This window comes from Xenopus laevis, chromosome 7L, assembly GCF_017654675.1.
Source record: "Xenopus laevis strain J_2021 chromosome 7L, Xenopus_laevis_v10.1, whole genome shotgun sequence".
Lineage (NCBI taxonomy): Eukaryota > Metazoa > Chordata > Amphibia > Anura > Pipidae > Xenopus > Xenopus laevis.
Window position 1 is genome coordinate 29,253,859 of NC_054383.1, and position 22,769 is coordinate 29,276,627.

Genomic DNA, 22,769 nt, shown 5'->3' on the forward strand with positions numbered 1-22,769 from the left:
AACAGATTTGGATGATATTTCAGATTAGGGGTTTTCAGGTTCCTTTAATCAAGGACTGGATGCTTTGCCAATATTCTTGAGTCCAGAAAGTCAAAAGGATTGACCTCAAGATTTAGATTCATGTGTTTAACGGTAACAAGGGATCACAGTCACAGGGGTCACTTTCTCATCCTACACATCTGTTTGATTAAAAATGGTCCGAACAAAGCAGCTCCAAGCTAATAGCATTAAGTAGACTAGATATTTTGTAGGGATAGCTACACCATTTTAAGGTTAAGGTCACACTGGGCAATTTGGGGAGATATAGTCGCCTGGCAACTAATCGCCTCATCTTTGCGGCGACCAATCTCTCCAAATGCCTTACCTCTGTCTTGCGCTGGCTAAAATGAAAAAATTGCCAGCGCTAATCACAAGCAGCGATTCGTATTCTGAAGTCGCCAGAAGTTTCCTCTCGAGGCAACTTCGGGCGACTTCGGAATACGAAGCGCTGCGTGTGCCATGTCGCAGGCAATTTTTGATTTTAGCCAGCGCAAGACAGACGTAAGGCTTTTGGGGACATTGGTCGCTGCAAAGACGAGGTGATTAGTCGCTAGGCGACTAAATCTCCCCAAAACCCCCAAGTTGACCTTATCCTAACAGTTAAAATGTCCAAATTTATTTAGTTCTGATGGAAGGGAGAAAAGCGAGCACCACTAAAAAAGTTTTCATGCTTTTGCAGAAGAAAGGGTGAAGCTGCTTCACAATAATTTTTATTGAAAAATTCAGTATGTTGCTTTATCTTTAGTGCACACACCAGAGTTTTAATTTTTGGCAAGACAATAAGAAACTAGAAAAGAAACCCAAGGACTAGCCTCCTTGTTGCTTAGCTGATTCAATTAATACGTTTTGAAATTATTGCTGGAGAATATGGAAGATTTGGGGATGCTTAGGTTTCCCAAAAGAGGTCAACTGCTACATATCCATGTATAACTATATGTTCTCCAATGTCAAGCCCTCTATTTGTAGCTAGTGGTGGGCAAATTTGTCCCATTTCGATTCGGCCAAAAAATTTGCGAATTTACATCGAAATTCGCGAAATAGTGAAAAATTCACGAAACGTGCCGGCGCCTCGTTTTGGATGTGGGCAAATTTTCACCTGCGGATTTTCACAGTGGTTTCGCAAAATGCGCGAATTTGCCGCGAATTCGCTGCAAATTCACCCGCACATGGTGAATACATTTGCCCGTCACTATTTGTGGCCTCTTCCCTTGACCCTACATGCTCAGATTTGGTCAGGCAGAGTTTGACCATACTTCCCAACAGGCTGGATGTTGGAGCAGTTTGAACAGTCTGTCCTGCAGTCAGATTTCAGTCAGTCCAAAGAGAAGCTCTTTTCTGCTAATGCCCCTTTTTGGAGGATGAATGGTATTGCATATGGTGGAAGCTCCTTTTCACCTTCACCAAAATTGCTCAGATTACTCTTTCAAGAGTCTTTTCCTAGCTTACAGTGTCATGGAGATGTAAAATCAGTATATTATCCTTGCACATATATGTATTTGTTGCTGCTTTTCTTGCTGCATGTTCTGAAAGTAAATCTGATTTTATACCTTGCACTATTATTGCCTCTGAATGTTGGAAAAATAAAATGCAGAAGCCAGTGGGAACGTCAGAGTGCAATCAGCAGAAAGCATCCGAGGGCTCACAGAGATCATTAAAGATTATTCATTCTATTGATCTGCTATGGTTCCATTCTGCCGTCACCAGGGATGTTTCCCGGCTGCTACTCTACTGTAGGAGGCTTTCATGGTAAATAAATAAATAAAAGAAAAGCAGTTTTCTGACTCAGTTAGAGCTCTTCAGTTAAAGCCTTTTTTGTTTTTTTGTTTTTAGCAGATCAATAAAAAAAAGGTCAACAGCCCCTAAGGATTAGTCCAGTGGAAACTGACATGATAAGTGGTTTATATCTCAAGGCTAATCCCTAGCGTAGCCTTATTTTTAGTTCTGACTCTCCAACTACAGTGCAATGGGATTGGACTACAGACTCTTCCCTAAAAGACCCATACATTGTAGGATGGAGAGGATGTTCCTTTCATTTTAACTCAGAAAAAAAGACAAAAGCTGTTGCCATGTTGCCATGATAACATTGTAGAAGTGATTAAGGAAGCATAAACAGATATTTACAGAAGAAAAGTTAACATGGAAATATAAGAAATGCAAGGTTAAGATACAAACCATGCCATTCTCATACCTACTCTACCTGAGTTATGAATGAAGCTCAACCAGGTGGTCCAGCCTCCTCCTATATACTGTATGTCTCTCTGGCCTATTTAAGAATTCTGGATCATGCTCTCCTTGTCCTGGCAGCTTCCTTTTCTCTGGTTTTTACTTCTCCGTGATCACTGCCTGTCTGACCTTCAACCTGATACTCAAATTCAAAACAGCTTTGATTGTTCTGACCTTCGGCCTGTCTGACCTCACCATGTCTACTCCGTGGTACTTCTCTTAGACCTCACAGCCTCTCCCCCACTCCATTGGCTACCTGTTCTCATTCTGAAATAGCTTGATGTCAGTGTGGACTGCTTGTGGGTTGCTGTCTATCTGATCTACTACCAAACCTCCACCAAGCCATTGCCCTGACAAAACAATTAAAAAAAAAATGCAAACACCGGTTTTCAAAATTTTAAAAATTAACAAAAACTGTAACTGTTATAATATTCAGACAAGGTCCTTGCACCATAAAAGAAACATTTCTTGGCACTATCTCTTCTGTGGTTGTAGAATTTTGATTAAAGGAATGAAAATAGTCTGATCTGGGCTATTTGCGTAAAAAAAAATCAAAAAAGATGCCATTTTGTTCCAGTGAAGACGCTTTACTGTGTTGCTTGAAGAACCTTTGACCAGGAGTTTTGGTGTCACAACGACAGTGAGTAGGTTAATAATCTATACTCATTAGAGCATAACATCCTATGATGCTACTGTAAATTATTTGGCAGCGTTACACAAATAGGTTGCTAAATTTGTCACAGTTATATGTATAGTGATCAATCATGGCTTCATAGGAACAATGGTGTTAAGACAGGGCTCATATTTTATTCTGATAGCAGGAAGCCATTAACACAATTTATAGTCATGTAGCGGAACACATGCTTATCATGTACCTTTGTTTTGGTAGTTGGAGTAGTAAAGTTTGCTTAATTCTGCCAGGGTTCCTGATGCACGAAAGAGCACACAAAATGTTACAATTAAAGTAGTCTTTTTGGTAGATTTTACAAGCCAATAAATGCCCCCTCTCACTACATTGCTTGATTTCATTTTATTGACAAATTAACAATGACAGCAGAGGCATATTTAGTTAAAGAGTGAACATGAATGCAAGTGCTAGCTTTTATGTACATGCAACGCCCACTTGGCCAACCCAAGGTCGTACCTGCTTACCAACTCGAGTCCTGAGTCCCCTTTGCAAGGTGAAAGGGTACTGGGAATGCTTCTCTGGCAGTGCCTCCACCTAATGGAATCCGGGAATACACCTGCGGAGGCCCCATAAGAACAACAAATCAATCACACACCTTATTATATAACAAATATAATTTTATACAAATTTAAAGGGGAAGTAAAACTTTACATTCACATTAATAAAAATGCCCACTACCCTAGGAACCTGTAGCAGTCCAATCCTGGTAATTCCCTTCCTGTCCTAGGTAGCGCTACCTGCCCAAATACCTTTCCCGCTGGAAAGTACTTGCTCCCACGTGGCAGGCACACAAACAGCCTGTTTCTCCAAACATGAGATCACTGGATCCTCATCCTTTCCTACCCCTTCCCTCAGGTAACACTCATCCCAAGGGAGGCACACAGATGGGTAGTCTTCAAAATAAATCTGCACGCACTCCTGCGACCACAGCCATGAGGGTAAAAGAATAACTTTATTCCATGTAGTTAAAAGGTATGCGTCCTAACGCGTTTCGTATCAGCAGATACGTAATCATAGGCACTATGATTACGTATCTGCTGATACGAAACGCGTTAGGACGCATACCTTTTAACTACATGGAATAAAGTTATTCTTTTACCCTCATGGCTGTGGTCGCAGGAGTGCGTGCAGATTTATTTTGAAGACTAAAGTTTGCCTAAGCTACGGGTTCGGGGCACGGCACCCGGACCACTTGGCCAACTTGGTGAGTGAAAAGCCCTTCGGCTGTTTTCCATTTTCTAATATTCTAAGTGAAGGGCCTGGGGTCTGGACACCCAGGTCAAATCCGTCTGTTTGGTAAGGATTACCCAGCGGTTCTTTAGTAACAAACGATTTGGATCATTATTAAGGGATTTAACCCGTGAATTTTAGAAGTAGTATGATTCACATATTTGTTTCACTAATGTCCAGAAGAGATTAGAGCCGGCTTTTTTCTTTTTGTTATTTTGTTACACAGATGGGTAGTCTCATACAGAGCTGACAGGCATCCACAGCGATTAAATCTTTATAGGCTCCAGACTCTCCCAATCGAGCACATCACTTGCTTGATCCATTTGCTGAACTGTAGCTCCCAGTACTGTCTATAGCACAAGCCTTTAAAGTCCAGTGTCTGGCATCAATCTTCCGGAACATCAGGGTCCAGTTATCCCTGAGCCCACTCAGGACATAGCAGCCATATGGTGCGTCTCCATAGCCTGAGGTCTGCCACTGCAGCACCCCAGCTGACGATCACTCCATCCTGCATCCAAATCAAGATCCAAATCAAAATGGATGTGTGAGCACATGGCATTCTCCTTTTATATTGGTGCACAGCGACACCTTGTGGCTTCCTTTGGGATCAGCCATGCTGCACCAATCCAAGAGCTCTGCCCCTGGAAACTCTAGGAAACCCCACTCTCAGCCATGAGGCTCCCACAGGAGGGGAAATTAACCCTCAGGGTCCCTACACACAGTTACAGCTAATCTTTAATTTTAACTTTGTTTTCAGTGTAAATGATATACTTTTAATATGTTATATGTAATATGTTATAAGATATCTCTTAAAGATCCATGTTTTTACAGAGTCTACAATTTAATAAATGGGTCACCATTATGACCTTGAAATGTGATGATTCATTTACTGGTCTATCAAATATTAAAGTGCTATTGAAGTACTGCTTGTTAAGTGATTACCAAATAAAAATGTTTAAGGACTCGATTATTTGCTCAGTGGATTTTAGACATAGGTTTTGAGTATTGTACAACAGACACATATTGGCCAGATTTGCTGACAAAGTAACTAGTGCTATTACCAATGGCAACCAATCAGCAATTAGCTCAGATTACTTTACGAGTAAGAAAATTAAATTAGATTGATCTAATTGTTTGGCCCCAAACTGAAATCAGATAAGAATTAGTCCACTCACAGTGAAGTTACTAGCGTGCACATAAAACCCCAGGTCTTGAGCATTCTGGATAACATCCCATAGACATTAGTAAATTAAAAACCCCTCTGAAGATTTTTTTCATGGGGCCTGTTGCACTCTGATCCCCATCCTCCCGCCCTGCCTACTCCCTGCCCACATCCCACCTCTGCTCCACCCACTCCAGCACGACTTGTCCCCCTTCCTCGCAGCTGGTAATCGAGCAGCTGGGGAGGAGGGTTTTTTTATTAGCAATAGAGGAGGCAGAACCCACTGTCAGGGCCCCCCTGTTCCCCAGGCCCCACTTTGACTGCGGGCTCTGCTTGCTCTATAGTTATCCAATGAATGTAGTGTGGATTCGCACACCCTCCTTAACGATGAATAAAGATCTGCCTGGTGCATGTGGGTGGAGGCTCAGCTCGGTGTATGCTTGACAAAGGGGGTTACCCCGAAACGTTGCATTGCACTCCGCACCAATAAATCACTGACATTTTCATGCAGACCTGTGTGCCGGGGGGCTTTTCTACATTGCTCTATAGTTATGCCACTGTCCGCTCATCACTCATCACATCAGTATCTACCCTAGTTGAGTTCATATTCTAAGTTTCCTAGACAAGCATTAAGCTATCACTATGCACTATCCAATCTATCATCAATCTATCATAGTTACATAGTTAGTTACATAGTTAAATTGGGTTGAAAAAAGACAAAGTCCATCAAGTTCAACCCCTCCAAATGAAAACCCAGCATCCATACACACACCCCTCTCTGCTTTTAATTAAATTCTATATACCCATATCTATACTAATTATAGAGCTTAGTATCACAATAGCCTTTGATATTATGTCTGTCCATGAAATCATCCAAGCCATTCTTAAAGGCATTAACTGAATCAGCATCACAACATCACCCGGCAGTGCATTCCACAACCTCACTGTCCTGACTGTGAAGAATCCCCTACGTTTTTACTTCTAGTCTAAAGAGGTGGCCTCTGGTACGGTGATCCACTTTATGGGTAAAAAGGTCCCCTGCTATTTGTCTATAATGTCCTCTACTGTACTTGTAAAGTGTAATCCTGTCCCTCCAGAGAAAACAACCCCAACCTGATATCATGATGTCTGTCATCTACCTGTCTGCCAGCATTTTATCTAAAGCTCATGAGTATGTTGTATATTTGTTCTGCCTTATTCTTCTTATCACTGTAAAGAAATCAAATGGTAATGGTGACCCACATAATCCAGTGTTCCTAGATAATCAGAATTTTTAAAAGCCGTTCATGCCAAAGGCTGCAAAATTTTTGTTACTTGTGTACAGTGCTATATGTTTAAGGCTGATTTAGTTTTAAATTATATCTAGGGGTACAGTAGGAACGGCAAGCACTATGCTCACAGCTGCACTAGGAAACTTTTCTTTTATAATTTAGATATAATGACTTATAATGCTCATTTCAGTTCAATGAAGACAGACACCTGTGCTCCAAAAAGAGTCATCAACTTTCTAATAAATTAGAAGCAAACAATAATGTTTTTCAGGAATTTAGAAAATGTGCCAATGTACATCGGACTGGGGCATGGACTGTCACTAACTTTAAGGGGCAGATTTATTAAGGATCAAGATGTGTTTTCCATGAAAATTCTAATTTTTAAGGTTAATGAAGACAGACACATGTGCTTCAAAAAAAGTCATCAACTTTCAATTAAATTAGAAGCAAATAATAATGTTTTTCAGGAATTTAGAAAAAGTGCCAATATACATTGGACTGGAGCATGGACTGTCACTAACTTAAAGGAGCAGATTTATTAAGGATCGAGATGTGTTTTCCACGTAGATTCTAATTTTTAAGGTTATTTGTTTAGTCAAAAATCTATTTTAAAAAAAAAAACTAACATTTTTCAAGATTATATTATTATACCCTGACTCCATCTAAAACCTTTCTTGGTCATGTAGGAGTCAATGACAGAGGTCCATTGAGCCAATTTGAGATGTTAATAGCCTTCACGATGTTCGGAGGGTTTTACAGTTTTGTTGTTAACGCTGAACTCACTGATTTGAGTTTTTTATATTCAAGTTTTTTCTAAAATTAGAAACCTTTCGAGTTGTGAGTTCATTCGAGGTAAAAAAAAACTCTAAAATTCGACCTTTGATAAAAAAAAAAAACCCCAAGAGATCACAACCCCAATTTCCATGGCTTTTCCCTATGATATAAGGATGTGGATATATCAGGATAAAGAAATCACAATACTCCCTAGAAGAAGTGACATTTTCACCATAAATTTTAGATTAAAACCTATTTCAGCAGTCGCAAATTGGCTTCAGGCAGAAGAGATTTGTAGGTAAAAGATGTCTTGAGGCAAGCGTCCATAACTATCACCCATGGGGCCAAGACCAATATAGTAAGATTTGAAAAACTCTCCTCTTATTCGCTACTATGAAAAGTGTACAGGGCTGCAGCACAAGCTTCTAATCCAATCAGAACTCCTCTGTATTAAGCACTGCTCATATTTAACACTCACACAGGTAATCACTTCTCCAGTTTGTCCTAGTTTCCATATCTATGCCACATTTGTATTCTACCACACTTTTTGTTAATAGCACTGCATATACTTGCCCTTATTAAAGGAAAATGTAACTGACTAATGGCGACAGTGCCTAGCAAATGAAATATGCGTGAAATATACTTTATATACATATTTTTCATTTATTAATGTCTACAGCAGCAGAGATGGGAAATGTTGGTATATGGGAGAAGACCTGTTATAATCAGGGTTCTACCAATCACACGCAGTTGCACTTAGATGAGCTACTTACAATTAGGTTTTCCCAATAGAGGTTTGGCACATGTTATCCAGATTGCTCAGGACCTGGGGTTTTATGGATCTTATGTATATTATGTATACATATATATGTATATATATTATGTATATATTATGGGTTTTATGGATGGTTTTATGGGGGTTTTTATCTTTCCATACTTTGGATTTTCATACCTTAAGTCTACTAGAAAATCATGTAAACATGAAATCAAGCAAATAGGCTGATTTGCTCCCAATAAGGATTAATTATATCTAAGTTTGGAGCAAGTACAATGTACAATCTTATTATCACAGAGTTTCCATATAATGGGTCCCATACCTGTACATTCAGTTCATGTATTCTTATTTTATATATATATATATATATATATATATATATATATATATATATATATATATATATATATATATATATATATATATATATATATATAGTGCCATTATCTAGCACAGCCCTTTGCAGAGTAAGGAGATACAAACAGAATGTTACTTTTTAAATCAATTTCAATGACTACATGGTGTTACCAGCCTCTGCATAATAATACAGTATATTAATGTAACATCCAATAATAAACATAATCCCAATTTTAATGTTTTTTTTTTTTGCATTTTGGTTCAATCTCTCAATTGCTGTATTTTCTTCCTTTTCCTACTTCAGATGAATTCTGCCGAGGTAGAGGACAGAGTATTGTTTACAGACACTTACTGCAAAATCTGCAATGCGCAGTTAATTTCCGAGTCTCAAAGGGTTGCACATTATGAGGTGAGTTTCACGTGCACTTTCTTGGTAATTTTATGACTCAAGATGGTAGAAGAATTTTACAGCTTTATTACATTTAGATTTATATCAATGATGAAAAATGAATTTATTCAAGGACTTTTAAAATCCAGGTAAAATGAGTTGTCTAATATATGTCTCTGAATTTTAGACATTTCCTTAAGGATACAAATATAGAAGTACAGTCTCCATTATATATATATATATATATATATATATATATATATATATATATATATATATATATATATATATATATATATATATATATATATATATATATATATATAGATATATATATAGATATATATATAGATATATATAGATATATATAGAGATATATATAGATATATATATATATATAAAGCAACTGCTGCACATGGCTCTGTATTTTTTTAAAAAAATCCTCAGTGGTGTAATTATGCATTGACATTAGAATAAACCAAATTGGCAAATGGTAAGCACCAGCATTTCTAATGGGCACAAAAAAAGAGTATTTATTACAAAGCAAACGCAAAGGTAACAGCCACAAGTATCTGAAATACGCTGTGGTTTCGAGATGGCACCAGCATGTCTCAGTGGGTTGTTACATGGAACCATGGAACCTCCTCTTTCTTGGTGCCCTGCATCATTATATTAACATTAAGTTACTTATCCAGGTATGGCACCTGTTATCCAGAATGCTCGGGACCTGAGGTTGTCAGGATACAGAGTCTTTCTGTAATTTAGGTCTCCATATCTTAAGTCTACTAAAAAATCATTTAAACATTGATAAAACTCAATAGAATTGTTTTGCTTCCAATAAGGATTAATTATATCTTAGCTGAGATCAAGTACAAGGTACTAGGGATGCACCAAATCCACTATTCTAGATTCATCGGAACCCCCAAATCCGAACCGAATCCTAACTTGCAAATGCAATTTAGGGGTGGAAAGGGAAAACAGTTGTTAATTCCTTGTATTGTGACAAAAAAAATCACGTGATTTCCCTGCAAATTTGGATTCAGTTCGGCAAGGCAGAAGGGTTCGGCCAGGCAGAAGGATTTGGCCGAATCCTGCTGAAAAAGGCCGAAACCTGGCTGAATCCTGAACCGAATCCTGGTTTCGGTGCATCCCTAATTATTACAGAGGAAAAGGAAATCGTTTTTAGAATTTTTTGTAGTGGAGTCTACGGGAGACAGCCTTCATGTAATTCAGAGCCCTCTTGATAACGGGTTTCCAGATAAAGGATCCAATATTTGTAGTTGCAATAGAGTAAAGGAAAGTAAAAAAAAAGAACAGCATAAACACATTATGGGGCCGATTCACTAAATTCGAGTGAAGGATTCGAAGTAAAAAAAAAAGTATTTTTTGGGCTACTTCGACCATCGAATGGGCTACTTCTACCTTCGAATACGACTATGACTTCGAATCGAAGGATTCGAACTAAAAATCGTTCGACTATTCGGCCATTCGATAGTCGAAGTACTGTCTCTTTAAAAAAAACTTCGACCCCCTAGTTCGCCATCTAAAAGCTACCAAAGTCAATGTTAGCCTATGGGGAAGGTCCCCATAGGCTTGCCTAACTTTTTTTGATCGAAGGATATTCCTTCGATCGTTGGATTTAAATCCTTCGAAACGTTCGAATAATCCTTCGATCGTACGATCGCAGTATTTGCGCTAAATCCTTCGACTTCGATATTCGAAGTCGAAGGTATTCAATTCCTAATCGAATATCGAGGGTTAATTAACCCTCGATATTCGACCCTTAGTGAATCAGCCTCTATGTGTGTCATTAGCCCAAAATATGAAGGAATTTAAAAATGCTGTGCAGTGAGCAAAGTTCAGTATATGGATACAAAACACCCATTTTTTACCCCCAATGAAGAGATCTTCATGTTCAATTCCATTATCATCATTGCAGACACAGGGCTGATTTGTGTCCCTTTAAATGGATCCAATTGTGGGTGCACTTTTTTTGCGAATCGGGAGCAATATGTCGCCAGTGGGGACTGCACCATTTCCGGTGCACTTGTCAGTTTCAATTTAATGGTTAAAAATCCCTGCAGGATTCCGCTTCTTCATTTTCTATGGTTGGTAGAGCAAAGACAGTTATAACCTTGAGATTCACATGCTTGTGCTTACAGAGAACAAAATCCATCAAAGCAGATTTTTCAAATGATTTGAGATATCCAGTGCTTTCATAGAAAACGGAGATCACATTTTGCCTGATTTATTTTATCTTTGTCCCCATTCACCTGTCAGCATAAACTACTGTATAATTAGGAAAGATACTGTATATACGTTATATTCATAAAAAAAATGTATATATATATAAACCTTTTCTTTATTTGACTTTTGGCTATGTGAAATCATCCTTGGAGTGCCGTCATCGGTGGGGATCTATCTATCTATCTATCTACAGTATCTATCTATCTATCTATCTATCTATCTATCTATCTATCTATCTATCTATCTATCTATCTATCTATCTATCTATCTATCTATCTATCTATCTATCTATCTATCTATCTATCTATCTATCTATAATTATGTATCACCTCTTGTAAAATATAAGGATGTTATAAGTTACAGAGGAGTTCCATGACCATATAAAGGTACTTTATTTATTATGATACACATCCTTTAAGTGAGTCATGTGACAAATGACATCACTAAGCTCCGATTATAACCAATGACATCATTAGGCACGGTTTATAAGGATATAATTTACAGGATATTAATGGCTCTTGTGCGTGTATATAGTGAATAAAGTACCCCCTCTTGTAAAATATAAGGATATTATAAGTCACCGAGGAGTTTCATGACCATATAAAAACACGAGGCCGAAGGCCGAGTGTTTTTATTCAGGTCATGGAACTCCGAGGTAGCTTCTAATATCCTCATATTTTACAACTGGGGGTACTTTATTTAATATAATACACAAATTTTAGTGAGTCATGTGACAGAAATGACATCACTACTCACCGTTTATAACTAACTACTCACCGTTTATAAGGATATAATTTACAGGATATTCATGGCTTTTGTGTATTATATATATATATATATATATATATATATATATATATATATATATATATACAGTATATATCTGACCCATTGCAGAAAATCATAAAAAAAATTAATTAATTAGTTTTGCTTGCTCTAATGCAGTTAGAACAGTTAAAGCAAGTATTTGATTGCTTTGGTTACCATAGATCACCGCAATGAGGCAAATGGACACCATATTATAATTATAGTTTAACTAAAAATATACTGTATATATAAAAATATATACATTCCCTGCTCTGTTATGCTTTGCCATTTGCAGTTATTATTCTAGAGAAAAAGAGGCAGATGTCTTCCGATTCCAGAGAATTAATATTTTATGACATCAGGGAGTTCCAGTGACCTATTCTGTGCAATATTCCAGCAGGAGACCAACGTAGAGAGAGAAGGAAGTCTGAGCTTTTAATGTCACACCTGTGGAGCAGGCTTCTAATCATTAACACTCCAAGACACCTTGAAATTTTGGCATTTTTCCCTTCCGGCAGGATTTTTCACGCTTAAGTTTGAAAGAAAATGTGGTCATCTAAATGTGTTATTTCTCACAACTATGGGACTTCATAGGAATCATTTTTCTGTATGTTGGAGCTAAATGGTACATTATTGAATGACACCTTTTAGGAAAATGTGTTAAAGTACATAAGAAACAATACGACCGGAAAAGGGCCAGTGATGCTGCTGTGTCTGGAGAATGTTGCAGGATTTGACAAGCAATTTCTCAGTTACGTTGATGTGATGGGAAAACCACAAGCCCTGGCACTTAGGCTTAGTTGTGTTATTTGCTCTTTGAGGTTTTTTTGTGAACCACAAAAGTAATGAAATCGCCAGTAGCTGCTAGATTCAAATTTATCACTGTCATCCTGACCTGTATACAATTTGTGTTATCAGAGTATACCCTGACAGTCACTGTAAGTAGCAGTATAAGCCTAAAGTATCTTTTTAGTTGAAGGATATATATATATATACATTGTGTATGTGTTTGTTAAATAGACTACTAAAACATCTAGGGGCAAATTCATCAAGGGTCGAATATCGAGGGTTAATCAACCCACGATATTCAACTGGGGAATGAAAATCCTTTGACTTCGAATATCGAAGTCGAAGGATTTTGCGCAAATACTTCGAACGATTCGAAGGATTTTAATCCAACGATCGAAGGATTATCCTTCAACCAAAAAAAGTTAGGCAAGCCTATGGGGACCTTCCCCATAGGCTAACATTGGGTTCGGTAGCTTTTAGGTGGTGAACTAGGGGATCGAAGTTTTTTCTTAAAGAGACAGTACTTCGACTATCGAATGGTCAAATAGTCGAACAATTTTTAGTTTGAATCCTTCGATTCGAAGTCAAAGTCATAGTCGAAGGTCGAAGTAGCCCATTCGCTGGTTGAAGTAGCCAAAAAAACACTTCGAAATTCGAAGTTTTTTTTCTTTTATTCCTTCACTTGAAGTTAATGAATTGGCCCCTTAGTATCCCATTTATTCATCAGTGTATAGCCTGACAGTCTCTGTAAGCACAAGTATTTGCCTTAAGTATGCTTTTTGGTTGAGAATATATCTTATAGGTATGGGATCCGTTATGCAGAAATCCGTTATCCAGAAATTATGGAAAGGCCATCTCTCATAGACTCCATTTTATCCAAATAATTTAGATTATTAAAAATGATTTAATTTTTCTCTGTAATAACAAAACAGTACCCTGTACTTGATGCAAAGAAAGATATACTGAATCCTTAATGGAGGCAAAACCAGCCTATTGGGTTTATTACATGATTTTCCAGTGGACTTAGGTTTTTTTTTTCCTACTATTACTCCGAATGCAAAAATCCTGAACATTTTGTGATTTTTTTAGTATAAAATCAGACTTTTAAAAAATCATGAATTTTTTGGAATTTATTATACCCCAAGGATGGAAAAAGTCTGAATCAGAGAATCAGGCATGTCAGACCTGTCGAGGTTGCATATAAGTCAATGGGAGAAGTGCCAAAGTTTTTTTGATGTGCACTGGGTTTCATGCAATACCTCAAAGTTTTTGGAGTTCTCAGGCAAAAAGCATAAGAAATCTGAGATTTCAGGTGAAAAATGCGAAAAAACGAGAAAATCTGTTTTTTTTTCCCGCAAAGCAAATTTTCAGTAAAATGTAATAATAAATAAGCATAAAAAACCAGAGCAGATTTGAATGGAGTTTGTAGCAGAAAATGTTGAGATAAAATCGGACTTTGATATATAACCTTCCTAATATCCCATTGCAACCAATACAAAGTAACAAACAGTACCATTTTGTGCATGTGGATGGGAATGTTCTGCTGAGCCACTGGATTTTAAGGATGGCTTCTGAACGTACGCACAAACAGGCCCGGACTGGCAATCTGTGGGTTCTGGCAAATGCCAGAAGGGCTGCTGTATGGTTCCATAGAAAGTTACCATAGAGTGGGCTGGTTGGGGGCTGTTTGGGCTGGTAGGGGGCTGTTTGGGCCTCGGCATACTTGGAATGGCAGGGCCTATTTTGACTCCCAATCCAGGCCTGCGCACAAACACAATATGAAAGTGGCTCTATATTTATGCAGTCATATGTTCTGGGATGTATGAAACTGTATTTTTGTGTGTTCTATTTATATGTGTGTATTCTATATTTTTAGTGGTGCTTGCGAAGCAAAGCATCACTACTGTTATCTTGCAAACTTATTTTTATTCTTCTTCCGTATGAAAGTTTGGCGCGTAACTAGTCCCGCACCGTTTGTCCTAGACCCATGAATGAGGTGTCAAATCGTGCGGCTTAATCGGGAATGGGGTGGTATGACTTTTCTAAGGGGTGGGTGGTTAATTGCCCCTTGCGGGGGCAATTAACCACCCCGAAAAGTCCCATAGATTAACATTGAGGCCAACTTTTGACGGATTCTAGCGCAGAGAGGGAATCTTGTAGAAACGTTAAATTTACCACATTTGAAGAGGTTTGCGACCTGTGTCAGATGATACCCCACACGAGGGTATAAGTTTTACCCCCGGGGCAGGAGAGGTCCCCAAATTTGCCCCATTGACTTATAATGGGGAATTTATCGAATAATTAGTTTGTCGCAGACCCATGAATGAGGTGTCAAACCGTTCAGCTTATTCGGGAATGGGGTGTTGTGACTTTTCTGTCCTATTTTGGGGACCCAAAAAAGTGAGCGGAGCCGCAAACAACCAATCAGATTTTCCCTATTGACTTCAATGAGAAAATGTAAACAGCTGTAATTCTCACAGTAATAAAGCCAGAGCTCCCAAACTTGGCACCGTGGGTCACTGGGTGACTGCGGCCAAAATTTACAAAAAGTGGGCGGAGTCTATAACAGCCAATCAAATTTCAGCCATTCAATTAAATAGGAAAATTTTAAACTGCTGCCGCTCTTAGACGGTTAATGGCAGCCTCCTCAAAGTTGGCACAGTTGGTCACTGGGGGACTGGGATTAAAATTAAAAAAAGTGGGTGGAGCCAAAACCAACCAATCAGATTTCTTTGATTGGTTTTAATGGGAAAAATTAAGAAGGCTGCCATTCTCTCAGTATTGATGTCAGGGACCTTGAATATCACAAATGTGGTCGCTGGGGGTTAGGGATGTAGCGAACGTCGGAAAAAAAGTTCACGAACATATTCGCGAACTTGCGTCAAAAATGCGAACGGTTCGCGAACGTCGCGAACCCCATAGACTTCAATGGGAAGGCGAATTTTAAAAGCTAGAAAAGACATTTCTGGCCAGAAAAATGATTTTAAAGTTGTTTAAAGGGTGCAACGACCTGGACAGTGCCATGCCAGAGGGGGATCAAGGGCAAAAATGTTTCTAAAAAATCCATTGTTGACACAACGCTGCGTTTTGTGCTGTAAAGGGCAGAAATCACACTACATTTCTAAACCTGTGTAATAAAATGCTTTAAAACGTCCGGCGTCTACATGCCAATCAAGTCGTGTAAAAGTTACAGCCTGTTCACACGAAAAGACGAAACGCGGTGCTTACTGCAACGCAAAAAGACACAAAGAGCTTTAATGAATGATACCGTCAAGTGAGCAAATAATAGTTTTTAATTACTAGTTGCTTGTCACCTCCAGGATGTTCGTCCTGTTGGTGGCAATATTTCTGTAGTGGTGTGTTTAGCAGTCACCGTGCTTGTGCGCACGTGCACGGTCAGGCAGAGGTAATTCAATGTACAGTGAAGCGAACCAAAAAACACTGATTCTGCAGTGTGGGCCCAGTTTTGGTCTACTTTATTGATCACCTGCGGTGACCATAAAAGATGCGATTTTGCCACTGTTGCAGAACCCTGAAAAATTAGGCATGTGTACTTTCCTGAAAAATTATGTTTTTTTTTGTCGCAGCCACTGAACCAGAAGTCCAGAAACAATATGCCATATAAATGCTGAAAATATAAAAATTTTTTTGTGGCAGCCACTGCAGCACAGAGGCCAGAAAAAATATGCCATATAAATGCAAACAATATTAATTTTTTTTTGTCGCAGCCACTGCAGCACAGAGGCCAGAAAAAATATGCCATATAAATGCAAACAATATTAATTTTTTTTTTGTCGCAGCCACTGCAGCACAGAGGCCAGGAAAAATATGCCATATAAATGCTAACAATATAAATTTTTTTTGTCGCAGACACTGAAGCACAGAGGCCAGAAAAAAATATGCCATATAAATGCTGAAAATATTCAATTTTTTGGTCGCAGCCACTGAAGCACAGAGGCCAGGAAAAATATGCCATATAAATGCTGAAAATATTCTGGTTTTTTTAGTCGCAGCCACTGAAGCACAGAGGCCAGAAAAAATATGCCATATAAATGCTTAAAATATTCTGTTTTTTTTGGTCGCAGCCACTGCAGCACAGAGGCCAGAAAAAATATGCCATATAAATGCTGAAAATATTCTGTTTTTTTTAGTCGCAGCCACTGAAGCACAGAGGCCAGAAAAAATATGCCATATAAATGCTGAAAATATTCATTTTTTTGTCACAGCCACTGAAGCACAGAGGCCAGAAAAAATATGCCATATAAATGCTGAAAATATTCATTTATTTTTGTCGCAGCCACTGAAGCACAGAGGCCAGAAAAAATATGCCATATAAATGCTGAAAATATTCAATTTTTTTGGTCGCAGCCACTGAAGCACAGAGGCCAGGAAAAATATGCCATATAAATGCTGAAAATATTCTGTTTTTTTTAGTCGCAGCCACTGAAGCACAGAGGCCAGAAAAAATATGCCATATAAATGCTGAAAATATTCTGTTTTTTTTGGTCGCAGCCACTGAAGCACAGAGGCCAGAAAAACTCAGGATTTACCTGGATTCAAATTAAACCAGTAGGGTTTGCACCCTAGTTTGTAACGGTGGTGGAGGGAGGAGGACGCTAAAGGACAGCTGTATGTGGAGTCATGAGGCGTGCAGAGAAGGACAGCTGCATGGGGAGTCAGAATCAGAAACTCAGAACAAGTCTTCCGGCGTGCAGTAACCCTCCGAGATCCACCCCTCATTCATTTTAATAAAGGTCAGGTAATCCACACTTTTGTGACCTAGGCGAGTTCTCTTCTCAGTTACAATCCCTCCTGCTGCACTGAAGGTCCTTTCTGAGAGGACACTTGAGGCGGGGCAAGACAAGAGGTTCATGGCAAATTGTGACAGCTCTGGCCACAGATCAAGCCTGCGCACCCAGTAGTCCAGGGGTTCATCGCTCCTCAGAGTGTCGATATCTGCAGTTAATGCCAGGTAGTCCGCTACCTGCCGGTCGAGGCGTTCTTTGAGGGTGGATCCCGAAGGGTTCTGCCGCTGCCTTGGGCTGAAAAACATTTGCATGTCTGACGTTACAGAGTGGCCAAAGTGCTTTGTCCTTGCAGGTGCGCTCGTGGCAGGATTACTGGCACCTCTGCCCCTGGAATGTTGATGAGTTCCTGAAGTGACATCACCCTTAAAAGCATTGTACAACATGTTTTGCAGGCTGGTTTGTAAATGCAGCATCCTTTCAGACTTGTGGTATGTTGGTAACATTTCTGCCACTTTATGCTTGTACCGAGGGTCTAGTAGAGTCGCGACCCAGTACAGGTCCTTCTCCTTAAGCCTCTTGATACGGGGGTCCTTCAACAGGCATGACAGCATGAAAGACCCCATTCTCACAAGGTTGGATGCAGAGGTATCCATCTCCGCTTCCTCGTTATCAAGGACTGCATCATCCACGGTCTCCTCCCCCCAGCCACGTACAAGACCAGGGGTCCCCAAGAGGTCACCACCAGCCCCCTGGGAAGCCTGCTCCTGTTGGTCCTCCTCCTCCACAAAGCCACCTTCCTCCTCTGACTCCACTTCTGACACCTCTCCCTGCGTTGCAGCAGGTGCCTGGGTTCGTTCTGGTGATTCCGACCAGAAATCGTGCGCTTCCTGCTCCTCGTCACGCTGGTCTACAGCCTCATCTGTCACTCGTCGCACGGCACGCTCCAGGAAGAAAGCAAAGGGTATTAGGTCGCTGATGGTGCCTTCGGTGCGACTGACCATCCCCAGCTCTGCAGATCCAGTCCTACCACCCAGTTCAAACAGGTATTCGTTGACGGCTCTTTGTTGTTGCAGCAGACGTTCCAACATGAGGAGCGTTGAATTCCAGCGAGTCTGGCTGTCGCAAATCAAACGCCTGACTGGCATGTTGTACCGCTGCTGAATGTCAGCAAGGCGTGCCATGGCTGTATAGGAACGTCTGAAATGGGCCGACACCTTCCTGGACTGCCTGAGAACGTCCTGGAATCCTGGGTACTTTGAGACAAAACGTTGTACTATTAAATTCAGAACATGTGCCATGCAGGGCACATGTGTTAAATTGCCCAGTCTCAGTGCTGCCAACAGATTGCTTCCATTGTCACACACCACTTTTCCGATCTTCAGTTGGTGTGGGGTCAGCCACCGATCGGCCTGTGACTGCAGAGATGACAGGAGTACAGATCCGGTATGGTTTTTGCTTTCCAGGCACGTCATCCCCAAGACAGCATGACAACGGCGTACCTGGCACGTCGAATAGCCTAGGGGGAGCTGGGGGTGCACAGGTGTGGAGGAGGAGGAGGACCCAGCAGCAGAGGACGAAGAAGAGGAAGAAGACGAGGTAGAGAGCGAAGGAGGAGTAGAGGTGGTGGCAGAACCGCGTGCAATCCGTGGCGGTGACACCAACTCCACTGTCGTTGTTGAGCCACACATTTCCTGCTTCCCAGCCATGACCAAGTTCACCCAGTGGGCAGTGTAGGTGACATACCTGCCCTGACCATGCTTGGAGGACCATGCGTCAGTAGTCATATGGACCTTTGGCCCAACACTAAGTGACAGAGATGCGGTGACTTGGCTCTGCACATGGTGGTACAGGTGTGGTATTCCCTTTTTTGAAAAAAAATTGCGGCTGGGTACCTTCCACTGCGGTGTCCCAATTGCTACAAATTTGCGGAAGGCCTCAGAGTCCACCAGCTGGTATGGTAAAAGCTGGCGGGCTAAGAGTGCAGACAAGCCAGCTGTCAGACGTCGGGCAAGGGGGTGACTCGCAGACATTGGCTTCTTACGCTCAAACATGGCCCTCACAGAAACTTGGCTGGGGGCAGATGACTGGGAATGGGAACTGGTGGTCAAGGTGGAAGGCGGAGTGGAGGGTGGTTCAGACGGGTCAAGGACAGCAGAGGTAGAGCAGTAAGATGCTGGACCAGAAGGAGGGTGGCTTTTAGTTTGCCTGTTGCCTTTGAGGTGTTGCTCCCAAAGTGCTTTGTGCTTGCCGTTCATGTGCCTTCGCATAGAAGTTGTACCTATGTGGCTGTTGGGCTTCCCAAGACTCAGTTTCTGACTGCACTCATTGCAAATTACAACGCTTTTGTCAGAGGCACACACATTAAAAAAATCCCACACTGCTGACCTTTTTGAGGCTGGCAATCTGGGGGTAAAAGTAGAAGTCGGCGGCGTTGGCGGCAATGGCGGGTGCGTTGGCCAGCTGACCACAGGTGCCGATACATGTTGTTGCCCTACTGTTCCCTGCGAGCTGTCCTCCCTGCTTCTTCTAAGTCTTATTCTCCTCCTGCCTCTCTGACTCTCCGTCTCTCCATCTGAACTATCCTCCTCTTGCTCTCTTCTACTGGGCACCCACAAAACATCAATCTCCTCATCATCATTCTCCTCAGATGCATTAATTTCTTCTAACAGCTCACAGAAGGAAGCAGCAGCGGGGACCTCCTCGTCATCACTCATTATGTCCATCTCTGTTGTGTTCTCTGCCAGAATTAAATCTGGTGTAACGTCCTCATCTCCTTCATCTTCTTCTGCCAATAATGGTTGCGCATCACTCAGTTCAAGAAACTCATGTGAAAATAACTCCTCTGACTCCAGTGAAGAAGGGGCGCCGGTGGTGGAGGAAGTGTTACGTGGGGTGCCCATAGCAGTGGAGGATGAGGATGTTGTGGTAAAGTTAGAAACGGTAGAGGATGGGGTGTGCTGTGTAAGCCAGTCAACTACCTCTTCAGCATTTTGGGAGTTCAGGGTCATTGCCTTTTTAAAACTGGGCAATTTCCTAGGGCCACAGGATAGCATAGCAGCACGGCCCCTAGTGCCTCTGCGTGGCAGCCTGCCTTTGCCTGGCATTATTTTTAAAACAAAAACAACAACAACTCAGGTGGTGTTTCTGGAGACGGTATTATTATTGATATTTAGACCGAATGTGAACAAGCTCACAGAGCTAGATGGGAGTTGTTTGAAAATGAAGAAGAACAAGAACACACTGGGCAAACAAGGCCTACAAGGTCAACGTATACACTACTACAGCAGTGGATACGGAATATATTATTGCTGCCTGAAAAACGTCACTCGGGTGGTGTTTCTGGAGACGGTATTATTATTGATATTTAGACAGAATGTGAACAAGCTCACAGAGCTAGATGGGAGTTGTTTGAAAATGAAGATGAAGAACACACTGGGCAAACAAGGCCTACAAGGTCAACGTATACACTACTACAGCAGTGGATACGGAATATATTATTGCTGCTTGAAAAACGTCACTCAGGTGGTGTTTCTGGAGACGGTATTATTATTGATATTTAGACAGAATGTGAACAAGCTCACACAGCTAAGTGGCAGTGGTTTGAAAATGAAGAACACACTGGGCAAATAATGCCTACAAGGTCAACGTATACACTACAGCAGTGGTGGATACGGAATATATTATTGCTGCTTGAAAAACGTCACTCAGGTGGTGTTTCTGGAGACGGTATTATTATTGATATTTAGACAGAATGTGAACAAGCTCACACAGCTAAGTGGCAGTGGTTTGAAAATGAAGAACACACTGGGCAAATAATGCCTACAAGGTCAACGTATACACTACAGCAGTGGTGGATACGGAATATATTATTGCTGCTTGAAAAACGTCACTCAGGTGGTGTTTCTGGAGACGGTATTATTATTGATATTTAGACAGAATGTGAACAAGCTCACACAGCTAAGTGGCAGTGGTTTGAAAATGAAGAACACACTGGGCAAATAATGCCTACAAGGTCAACGTATACACTACAGCAGTGGTGGATACGGAATATATTATTGCTGCTTGAAAAACGTCACTCAGGTGGTGTTTCTGGAGACGGTATTATTATTGATATTTAGACAGAATGTGAACAAGCTCACACAGCTAGATGGCCACTGGGCAAATAATGCCTGCAAGTGCACTACTATTGGTGCACTACTATGAAGAACAGCAAACAGCACTGGACACCTTAAAGAACAGTAAGATAAGTAAAATAAAAAAAAAAATTATATGTATATTAAAAAAAAAAATATTCTCGGGTTGGTGCTGCTGAACTACTAGGAGCAGCACAGTAGCACACCAGTCCCACTCCCCAACACTGCTAGACTAATAGCACTTGGCTGTTAAAGTAGCAAAGTAAAACAACAAAAAATATAATAAAAGCAGTCCTTACAAGGACTATTGGGTTATTACAGCAGTCAGCAGATGAGATCAGAAGAGATCAGTGCCCACAGCAGGCAGCTACATACAGAGCACTGCAGTAGAAGGTAGATTACTAGCCAGCAAAGCTACCCTAAAATGTCCCTCAAATCCCTGCAGACTTCTGTCCCTCCAATACAGAGCAGTATCAAGTAGATTACTAGCCAGCAAACTTACTATCAACTGTCCCTCAAATCAGTGAAATCACTAGCAGCTCTCTCCCTACACTAGCTCTTCCAAGCACACACAGGCAGAATGAAAAAACGCTGCAGGGCTTCAGTTTATATATGGAAGGGGAGTGGTCCAGGGGGTGTGGGGGTGGTCCAGGAGGGAGAGCTTCCTGATTGGCTGCCATGTATCTGCTGGTCTGGGGTGAGAGGTCAAAAAAAAGCGCCAGGTAAGGCGAACCCAAAATGGCGAACGTCGCGCGACGTTCGCGAACTTGCGGCGGACGCGAACAGCCGATGTTCGCGCGAACAAGTTCGCCGGCGAACAGTCCGCGACATCCCTACTGGGGGTTTCCACTTCAAGTTTAGAAAAAGTGGGCGGAGCCACCAACAACCAATCAAATTTCATTCATTGATTTTCAATAGAAAAAAATAGAAATGCTGCCATTTTTACACATTAAATGACAGCATTCCCAAACTTTGGTATGTTAGTCACTGAGTGACCGTGGTTCACAATTAGGAAAAAAAGGGGCGGGGCAACAACAGCCAATCAGATTTGGGCCTGAGTTTTGCCACGGCAAGCACCACTCACATTTTCTTCAGGAAATGTACCTCTCTAGTTTTTATTCTTCTTCCGTATGAAAGT

The 22,769-nt window shown here is 40.8% G+C and overlaps 1 protein-coding gene across 2 annotated transcripts in view; it reads left to right on the forward strand.

The window, feature by feature from the left end:
- Nucleotides 1-22,769, forward strand: part of LOC108695761 (zinc finger matrin-type protein 4-like) — a 274,884-nt gene that overhangs the window by 40,454 nt on the left and 211,661 nt on the right. For both annotated transcript variants that reach the window (XM_041568712.1, XM_041568713.1), the window contains exon 2: nt 8,824-8,928. In XM_041568712.1, coding sequence (XP_041424646.1) covers nt 8,824-8,928 — 105 coding nt within the window. The remainder of the gene's footprint in view (nt 1-8,823; nt 8,929-22,769) is intronic.